Source organism: Frankliniella occidentalis, unplaced genomic scaffold (genome assembly GCF_000697945.3).
Source record: "Frankliniella occidentalis isolate FOCC.00 unplaced genomic scaffold, Focc_3.1 Scaffold87, whole genome shotgun sequence".
Taxonomy (NCBI): domain Eukaryota; kingdom Metazoa; phylum Arthropoda; class Insecta; order Thysanoptera; family Thripidae; genus Frankliniella; species Frankliniella occidentalis.
In genome coordinates, this window is record NW_026267216.1 from 208,493 (window position 1) to 218,743 (window position 10,251).

Below are 10,251 nucleotides of genomic sequence, written 5' to 3' on the forward strand. Positions count from 1 at the left end.
CCCCGAACCTCTCCTCCTGCGCGCCGCGCCGCGCCCCGCGCCCGCGCCAGTGCCGTGCCGTGCGTGTGCTACCTTCTTCAGCAGCTGAGTGGCGCCTCTTCAAGCACATGAAGTTTGTGTGCTGAACATGATATTGAATTGTTCTCGATCTTTGCTTATGTTGAAATCTACTTGCTCATCTCGCACACTGGCGTCCTGCGCGGAAAATGTGAAGGTATATTCAAAGAATAAGTCACGCCCCGCTTCTGGTCCTGGTTGGAGAGCGCACATTCAGCTATTTTGGGATGGGATCTGTGAGATCACATTTTCATTTCAAATTTTAATTGTTTCAAATCTAGTGGAATAATCGATTTCCTTGAACTGAGAGCTACAACCAGGGGACGTGAGGTGAACTCAGGCTAGCTTCCGTACAAAGTGTCTACCCTAACCTATACAAAATCTGCTGAAACACCTGCGGATTTCAGCAGTGTTTTCGCTTGTCAACGCCGTCTGCACTACCTCTTGCCTCGATTTTGTTATATCTACGTTCCTTTCTTTTCCTGTTTAGTCTTACTGCAGCCCTCCACCATTTCCATTTATTAAAACAACTGAAATGTTTGATAGGGCTTTGAAATGTGTACGATTTTTGTGAACTTTTTACATGGTTGTGCTGTTTTTTATTTACGCATGTCAAACTTTTCTTTGCAGAAGGGGATAGTGCTGGGAGCCAACAGCAATAAAGGTGGCTGTGTATTGACAGAGGAAGCGCAAAAAGTTGATGCAGCTTCCAATGGCCGCTTACAGAAGCTAATAAACTTGTAAGTCACTTTTTTCCTCATTTTTCAGTTGTAAATTTCTCATTAGTTTTCTTCATTCTGCCTTTAAATTATGTAAGCATTCACTGCAGGATTTATGCAAATCTTCCATATTTATGTTGCTTTTAATGAAATTAATTTAATTGGTTTGTATGATTTCTGGGCAAAATTTGTTTGTGCTGATTTGTGCCATAATTGCATACATGGGTGACCTTGACCCTGAAACAATTACACCTAATGCTCCTTGCTCAATAATGTCATGAGAATTACTTTTGTTATCTTCTTTTTTCCTGTAAATCAGATAATTTTGGAGAGGTATTCCCTTGGGTATTCCTCTTTAATATTGTATGACCAATATTCGTTTTATTTTATTTTATTGTAGTCTTGTGTACCACTTCACATGTATTTTGCAACTGCTTTATTACACACTTGCCTGAGTACACCCAGTGGTTCCCAAATTCATTTCAGAACTGGCCTTGTGCAACCATAAATAGTTTTGTCAGAACCTTTCTGTCAAAGGATTTTAAATTCAAACTTTTTCAATAGTGGACCATGACATTTGAGCTAATTAGCATTATTTGTGTTGTTTCAGGGAAATCAGAGTGTGACGTGCTCTTTGTGCAACAATGGCATCCAATTCACCCTCCTCATCCCACAACACTACTCCTCAACGGAGCCGTCCTGCCAAACGTCAGCATCCAGCTGTTCTTAATGGCGTGGGTGGGTCTTTTGAGGACAAAAATAATGATTATTTATGTCCTATTTGCTTTGAACTTATTCAAGAAGCACACATTACACGTTGTGGACATACATTTTGCCACCAGTGCATTTCCAAGTCCTTGGAATCAAGTGGTCGATGTCCCAAATGCAGTTCGTCTGTGGGGTCCCTTGACCATGTATTCCCGAACTACCTCCTAAATGAGTTGATCTCAAAGTTCAAAGCCAAGTCCAAAGTGAAAAATGAATTCAGTGCCACCTCAAGCAATACCAGAGAATGGGCACAGAGCCCAGTTGATGGTCTCAGAGAGTTTGTCTCCACAGAATCTCGAAATCTTACACTCCCTGATGTTAATGTAATTCTTGAGTTACTAACTCAACGAAAAAGTGTTCTTGAAGCCGAATCAACCTATTCACAGAATAAGTTACTCCAAGAATTTTTGGATCACTTGTTGAGGTTGAAGGAAGCCCAATTGGATTTGTTAAATAAAGAGGTTTCTCTCATCAAAAACGATTTACAAGAAGTGGAAAGAATTTTGAAGGATTGTGTTCAAGAAGAATTATCAGCAAGTATTGATAGTAGAACATCATCTATAAAATCCAAGAAAAAGACTGGTGCATCAAATTCTCTTGACAGTTCAACACCTCAGGATGAGGCACAACCACAGGATAGTGAAGGCTTTAATGAGAAGCGTCTGTCAGGAAATATTGTGGAAAATAGACTTGCTTCCCGGAGGAAACGAATGCACACTCATTTTGAAGATTTTATGCAATGTTACCTTAATATAAGAGCTAAAGAGGTCACCTTTGGTAGGCAGAGTGAGAGACCTTCATTGTCTGTGGATGCTGGAAGTGTGAGTGCTGGTGGATTGGACACTTTCAGAGAGAATTTAGTGAAATTCTCACGGTACAACTATTTAAGACCTCTTGCAACCCTAAACTATTCCAGTGACATTTTCAATAACTCAACAATTGTCTCTAGTATAGAGTTTGACAAGGACAATGAATTTTTTGCTATTGCTGGTGTAACTAAAAGAATCAAAGTGTTTGAATATGGATCAGTCATTAGAGATGTTGTCGACATTCATTATCCCTGTGTAGAAATGATGTCAACCTCAAAAATTTCATGTATCATCTGGAATTCCTATCATAAAAATGTTTTGGCAAGCAGTGACTATGAAGGGGCTGTTACTGTATGGGATGCGGCTACTGGTCAGAGAACAAAGACTTTCCAAGAACATGAAAAACGCTGTTGGAGTGTGGATTTTAATGCTGTTGACTCACGTCTCATTGCATCAGGTTCAGATGATGCCAGAGTAAAGCTTTGGAATTTGAATATGGAGAACTCTGTGGCTTCTTTGGAAGCAAAAGCAAATGTTTGCTGCGTGAAATTTAATCCCTGCAGTTCTTATCATCTAGCCTTTGGTTCGGCTGACCACTGTGTACATTATTATGACTTACGAAATATGAAGGAAGCTCTCATGGTCTTCAAAGGTCATCGTAAAGCTGTTTCATATGTCAAATTTCTAAACAAAGAAGATATTGTTTCAGCTTCAACAGATAGTCAGTTGAAAATGTGGAATGTCAATAATCTTCATTGTCTTCGTTCCTTTGTTGGACACACCAATGAGAAGAATTTTGTGGGCCTGGCCACAGATGGAGACTATATTGCATGTGGCTCAGAAAATAATTCCCTGTATGTGTACTACAAAGGCCTTACAAAACAACTGTTCAGTTTTAAATTTGATGCTGTTAGAAGCATTTTGGAGAAAGATAGGAAAGAAGATGATGTAAAAGAGTTTGTGTCTGCTGTTTGTTGGAGACAGAACTCAAATGTTGTGGTGTCTGCCAACAGCCAGGGCATCATAAAAATACTGGAATTAGTCTGAACTGGAAAAGTATTTTCTTATTAGTAAATTTTCAAGGAGGAGATAAGGTTAGTCGAACTGGACCCTTCCTGTTAGTTAATTTTCCCATTGATTAGTCATTATGCCAACTTTGATATATTTCATAGACTTGTAGTACTTATGATTTACCCGTCCTCATTTCTTCATGACAAGGAGAGTTACATTTTTAGTGGTGCTTAAATATGTAATAACCTCCAGAAACAAAATTCCTTTGTTTAGTTGGCCACCCCAACAAAAGTAGTAGAGACATACTTGAAGCCTTAGGCTGAGAAAATCTTTAAGTGTATAATACAAAGTCTAGTATTTGAATGGTTAGATGTAGAAGCTTGCTGTGATCATACCAGATTTCTTAACTTGCCCAAATATGTAAGTTTCAACAAAATATTCAGAAATGATTTGATTTTCCATCTCCGCTTCTTCTCTTCTCTCTGAGATCAACCTGCACAAAAAGAAAAGTGCTAGAAGTCACTTAAATATGCAACTCTTGAATTGTCAGAAAAAGAAAAGTAATTTGACCATTTGTGCTGGAACAATTGTGCTGTTTCCCTTTAAAACCTTTAGTAATGATACCTGTTATTGATATGTGATTGATATAAAATGTTATCTATGAATCAAATCATCAAAAGAGCCAACTGATTTATTGATCGAATTAGATGTTTCCTGTGGGCATTGCTATGTTTAATTAGTTGATTTATTGAAAGTGACAGTAGAGGTATGGATTCATTCCTTTTTAATCTCAAGTGATAAATTTTAAATTCTTTCAAGACACAAAGGACTGTTGCATTTTTTTAAAAATGTTGTCTAGATTCTTGTGTTAAGACCCCTACCCCCCAACCTTTGGCATCCACACCACTCCCCGTTTCATATTTCCGAGGAAACATGCTGACGTTACTTCATTCGCTCTACATCATACAAAATCTAGAAAATTTCTTTATTTTGGCTTAAAAGAGTGATGCTTTGTTGACCTCTCAATTAGTTATGTTATTACCGTGGTATTAGTATGATGACTCAATTCTGTAATTGTGATAACAGTACTTTTTTGTGTTGTTACATGTGTGTTTTTTTGATCTCCTCACATGTTTAAAATTAAATCATCAAAACTAAGCGTAGAAGTAAATATTAATTCAAATCTACTCTCTAGAGGTAGCTATATCATTCCTCTTCAGCACTTATAGATTTAATTGGCATTAATAAGAAGAGAGAAGGAAGTAGTAAATGGGTGGAGCATTCAGTCTCACAAATTTGAGTTAGATCAAATCGATCAAATACATATATAAGAGTGCTGTGTTAACATTTGAGCCTAGAACAACTCTTTTAAACCTGTGGAGATGCATCCTAAAAATTTTGTGTCCAAAATAACTTCTCTTAAAGTCTGCTTATTCTGGTACTGTAAAAACCTTTCAAACTTCTGATGTAGTTATTGATAAATCATACCCCCAATAGGCTGCTTTGTTATTATTGTTGTTGTTGTCAAATAAATAGTTAAACTTTCTGTATTTTCTTTCACACTCTTTTTGTTACCTTTCTGCTTACATCAACATAAAGTGTCACTTACCTCCTCATAAAAAATATCATTGATCAAGATTGATTTTTTTTTTTTTTTTTTTTTTCCAGTTTTGTATAACTGGATATTTTTTCACTAAACCCTTGTTGATTTCAGGGCTGGACCGGAAATCAAGGAAGGTGAAGGGTATGTTTTCTATGATGTCATTCCAGAGGCAACAGCAATTGCTGTTGTCGGCTTAGGAGACAAAGATCGAGGTGTGAATCAATCAGAATCAATTCATCAAGGAAAGGAGGCTGTGCGCACTGCAGCTGCAGGTTAGAAGTGTTCTTTTTCATGCATCTTTACTTTCCCCTTCTTTTCTCTTCATAAATTGTGTTGTGCAATTTTCAGTTGGCTGTGCTTCTCTTAAGAAAGCACACATTCACGATATAAGAGTAGAAAGCTTTGGAGATGCTCAGTCAGCAGCAGAAGGAGCTCTTCTGCACAACTGGGTGTATGATGAGTACAGATCAAAAAAAAAGCCAGACACAACCATTCAACTTTATGGAGAAAATGGACTGTTAGTATGACTTGTTCATATCATTGCCTACTCATAGTTTTAAAAGGTGTTAAGTTATAACTACTACCTCTTAGAACATTGTCTAATACGGATGTATTATTTATTTAGCAATGAATGGGAGAAAGGAGTCATATTTGCCCAAGCTCAAAATTTATCTAGGAGACTTATGTCTACCCCCAGCAACCTAATGACTCCTCAAATCTTTGCTCAGGTAAGAAATCATGTTGACACTGTTGTGTTTGTTTGTTTTTCTAATATTTTCTTACCTTTGTAGAACGCCAAGGATGCTTTAACACCTCTTGGAGTGGAAGTTATTGCTCATGATAAGGCATGGGCAGAAAGTAAGAAAATGGGATCATTCCTTGGGGTTGCTCAAGGTTCCTCAGAGCCTCCTGTCTTCCTGGAAATAACCTACTCAAATGGCCCTAAAGAACAAAAGCCATATATCTTTGTTGGCAAGGGTGTTACTTTTGATACTGGTGGAATCAGTCTTAAACCTTCCAAAGGAATGCATACAATGAAAGGTGATATGGGGGGAGCGGCCTGTGTTGTATCGACAATTCAGGCTGTAGCTCAGTTAAAACTCAACATCAATCTGAAAGGTAGACACATTTTCTTGTAATTTTGTTTGTTTTTTTGGGCTTATTGTGGAGTGCTTATTTTCTCACTATCACCCCCGCCCCCTTTTTTTGACAGGTTTGATTCCTCTGACTGAAAATATGCCTGGTGGCTCAGCCATAAAGCCTGGAGACATTCTCACTGCCATGAATGGTATGACTATCCAAGTTGACAATACCGATGCAGAGGGAAGACTTATTTTGGCTGACGCTCTTTGCTATGCTGCTCAATTTGATCCTTCTTTTACTTTGGATATAGCAACTCTGACAGGTTGGTAAAAGTTCTTATTTCAATGTAATTGATTACCACAAAAAATTAACCTTTTTATACTCAACATAAAATAATACCTGTTAGGTGCAATGAGAGTGGCTCTTGGTGGGGCTGCCACGGGAACTTTTTCAAGCTCTACACCTCTGTGGCAAGAAATAGAGAAGGCGGGAATTGTGACTGGTGATCGCATGTGGCGCTTCCCACTTTGGGATTGTTTCAACAAAAACATGACTGGTATGTATTTGTTGGTACTCTGCTGGTTTGTTAAATCAAAATATAGGCTTTAATCAAAATGTGTCTGACAGATTATCAGCACGTTGACATGAACAATATCAGCAATGTTGATGGAGGTGGTTCATGTACTGCGGCTGCATTCCTACAAGTAAGTTCTTTATAGTGTAATTTGGTATTTGATAGTATCAATTGTTGGGCTATTCATCTCAAAATTATTATTTTTACAGAACTTTGCTCCGAAAGGAGATTGGATGCATCTTGACATGGCAGGTGTTATGGATGATGGTAACCAGATGAAATATTTAGGCAAAGGTATGTCGGGGAGGCCAACTCGTACGCTCATTCAATTTTTAGTGCAGCAGTCCCTTAAATCACAATAAAGTTGATTTTTTGAATACTGCATTGGCAATCAAGTGCCTTCTGTCTGTAAAAGTAAGATTGCATTTGTAGTAATAAAAGTTGTACCCTTTTGATCTAATCTTGTTTTTTTGTCCAGATGTATAACAAAGTTTGAAAAGTTAACAATCTAAGATGTTTGTCAAAAATATCGCAGATTTAAAACTTAAAGACAATTTATTTTTAAACAGATGAAATTTATTTCATCAATAATAGTAATAGTGAACGGCATATTTACAAATGTGGAAAAAAAGTCAAATTCATCTATGAAACCTGTCTTTAGAACATATTTTACATATGGTAACTACAAAACTAATTACAAATTTACAATTTTCCATTAAAACAAAAATAACATGAGCGATTATACAGAAGTACTAATGATGATCCAAGGCCACACTGACAATGAGAAGCAAAGGGGATGAACACAGACACACAAATCAAACAAGGAAATCTTCCTTCACACTCAACAGAGAAAGTGGAAAGCAAGAGAGACCACATATGTAGTAACAGTCCTCTAGCAGTCAAAAATAACTGCAGGATTTGCATCTCACAAGAGTAGTACTGTATTGTAAAATTAGTAAATAGTCTTTCCAAAATTACTATGCATTCAAAAGGACTGGAATGAAAATTTATCAAGATTAAACAATCCGTCTCAACTTCAATCACCTTGACTTAACTCAAAAATGCCAAAAAGACATTCCAAGTAGAATCGACTACTTGAAGGCAATTTTAGAATTTTAGAACCTAAACTGAATCAAATTTTGCCACAAAGTTAACAGTCAACCATGGAAAAACACTCAAAAACCAACAAGAAAAAGAGAATACATAAAACATAAACAACTTACATAATATCAACAATTAGGAAGCACTTGTGTGTGAATTTTGTTGCATGAGTAATTTAAAAGTCTCTCTTTCTCACTTTCTTCCCCCTCCATTTCAAACCAGAGTGAGCTGAGCCTGTATATACCATTGGATTTTACACAACAAATTCCAGTGGTTGGAACAATGCCACTTCTAGTCTGGCCTAGTCATTACAGATATATACACAGTCCACAGGATTTTGCCAAAATGAACCCTTTTTGAAGTTGAAGTTGAAGCCACTAGAATGGCCAAATCTTGACTTTGACCTCATTTCATGTAATTTTGGCACAATGCTGTTGACTGGGTAATTGGCTCTAACAACTCAAGAGGTTTCCCACTCTCAGTGCAAAGGCCCACTCTGGAAGATAGGAGACAACTCAGCATACCACACCGTGTGCTGTGCCCGGCTGAGCCCGGCTTGGGAGGGTCTAGGGTGCAGTGGCCAAGGGGTCATAGTCAAGAACTCCACGGCCAGAGCCTCGTCCTCGTCCTCGCCCCCTGCTTCGTGTGCGGCCCCTACCCCTCCCTCGCCCTCGTCACCGGCGGCCATCTGTCATTCCAATGTTGCTGGTGGTCTTCTCCAGGTAGGCTAGAGGGCCTTGGAGGGAAGGCTGGAATGGTGCACGGGAGGGACTGCCCATGAACATAGACTGCTGAGGTGAGCCCATACCGGGAACCTATAGCATAGCCATGTAAGAGATAAATCATATGAGACATGGGCAAGGGGAGGTGATCGTGATCAGGATTGTAGACAAGGAAGAAAGAACATACCTGCTGCTGCATTTGCATTTGCTGCATCTGTTGATGCTGCATTTGTTGTTGTATTTGCATTTGTTGTTGTTGCTGCTGTTGCTGTTGAGATTGTTGTTGCTGCTGCTGCTGTTGCTGCTGCTGCTGTAGCTGTTGCTGCATTTGCATTTGTTGCTGCTGCTGTTGTTGAAGTTGTTGCAGGTTCCCAGGAACATTAGCCCCTGGAGTACCTGGAGCCATAGGTGGCCCTCCTGGAGGCATACCTAAACAAAGATCACTGCAGTCACCTATTGCAAAATAATAACCAAGCCCAGTGCGAAATGAATTATTTGTCGATGTCAAAATGATGTCCATGTGATATCAGCAATCGAAATTGTGGACAGGTTTGAGTCGTCAGCGACTTAAAACTGTGCCTCATTTCGACTTATGACATTGTAATAACATTGTTCCAAGGTCTACAAAAAATGCATTTCGCACTGGGGAGGAGTGGTGAGTGTGGCTTTGCCTCTCCATACCATTAGGTTGCGCCATTAGTTGGCCTGGGGGGTGTCCTGGTTGTGCCTGACCTTGCCCCGTTCGCAAGTCCATTAGCAGATTCTGCCATTGGTTTATCTTATCATAGTGCTTCTTTATCAATTCGTCCTTGCGGGTAAGTTCAGCTTTTAAATCAGCTATGTCCTGTAATCAGGAAAAGATCAGTTGGCAACAACTCGCTATATTTACAATACAAATTGCGATGTGCAAGATCATAATATCAGGTCACGAATTTCACAAAGAATCATACCTCCTTCACAATTAATTCAGGTTTCAGTGCTGAAAGCAAGAACCTCTTCTGAAGGAAATATCCTTCTGTCTGCCGAGCCAAATCAATGACTCTGCTAATGGTTTGATCAACTTCTGCTCTGACTTCATCTTTCTCCATGTGGGAGAGGGCTTCATCTCTTGTTAAAACGTTTAAGCATGCCTGAAAATTGAATAAATATTTCCAGACAGTCTTAGAGTAAAGCTTAACAATAATATGAAGGGTTAGAATTAATTTCGATGAGATATGTTACCTGGAAAGCTTCCTCAAACTCATCGACCAAATTTCCATTTTCATTAGTTGTATTTGCCATTTTATTTATCATCCTTGTCCTCGCCTATTAATTTCCAAATTTTTAAATTAAAAAAGACCGAACAAAAATAAACAGGCAATTATTTCTCACAGAAAACAGAGGGTTAGAGTCCTCCTAGGGGTAAGGTTAAGGTCCTTTCCCGGTAGCACAAACAACTTCCATTTGCAATACAATTAGACATTGTGATTTTGAAAAATAGTATCCGTTTAAGTGATTATTAGACTAATGCCAGGACACATTACTTAAAAGAATAGATTGGCGTTTACGTGAACTGAATTAAGAAAACCAAGCTAGCACCACCTAAAACCCCACCGACCCGTCACTCAAGAGCAACATACCCCATCCCCATCTCCATACCCCTCCCCCTCCCCTCTCTGCTTGTACCCCCCGTCTATGTTCATGGGCAGTCCCTCCCGTGCACCATTCCAGCCTTGGAGGGAAGGCTGGAATGGTGCACGGGAGGGACTGCCCATGAACATAGACTGCTGTGGTGAGCCCATACCGGGAACCTATGGCATAGCCA

At 39.0% G+C, this 10,251-nt stretch overlaps 2 protein-coding genes across 5 annotated transcripts in view; one reads left to right on the plus strand and one right to left on the minus strand.

Annotated features, from left to right (window-relative positions):
* Positions 1–7,079, plus strand: part of LOC113212570 (E3 ubiquitin-protein ligase COP1) — a 15,023-nt gene extending 7,944 nt beyond the window's left edge. Inside the window, exons 1-10 of one of the 4 annotated variants that reach the window (XM_026431323.2) lie at positions 32–214; positions 688–797; positions 5,079–5,239; positions 5,316–5,484; positions 5,593–5,695; positions 5,759–6,086; positions 6,181–6,372; positions 6,457–6,606; positions 6,678–6,754; positions 6,834–7,079. In XM_026431323.2, coding sequence (XP_026287108.1) covers positions 128–214; positions 688–797; positions 5,079–5,239; positions 5,316–5,484; positions 5,593–5,695; positions 5,759–6,086; positions 6,181–6,372; positions 6,457–6,606; positions 6,678–6,754; positions 6,834–6,986 — 1,530 coding nt within the window. In that variant the 5' untranslated portion in view covers positions 32–127 and the 3' untranslated portion in view covers positions 6,987–7,079. Of the gene's footprint in view, positions 1–31; positions 215–687; positions 798–1,386; positions 4,915–5,078; positions 5,240–5,315; positions 5,485–5,592; positions 5,696–5,758; positions 6,087–6,180; positions 6,373–6,456; positions 6,607–6,677; positions 6,755–6,833 lie in introns of those variants that run through there. The other 3 variants (XM_026431324.2, XM_026431322.2, XM_052269251.1) reach the window with 3 other exon arrangements.
* An 81-nt stretch (positions 7,080–7,160) lies between these two features.
* Positions 7,161–10,070, minus strand: LOC113212573 (mediator of RNA polymerase II transcription subunit 28). Its single transcript, XM_026431331.2, has 5 exons — positions 9,669–10,070; positions 9,398–9,577; positions 9,129–9,291; positions 8,635–8,876; positions 7,161–8,540 (listed from the first exon to the last, which is right to left on the minus strand). Exons 1-5 carry the CDS (start codon positions 9,738–9,740, stop codon positions 8,400–8,402), a joined length of 798 nt encoding a protein of 265 aa, XP_026287116.1. The 5' UTR covers positions 9,741–10,070; the 3' UTR covers positions 7,161–8,399.
* Between the last annotated feature and the right edge of the window lie 181 nt (positions 10,071–10,251).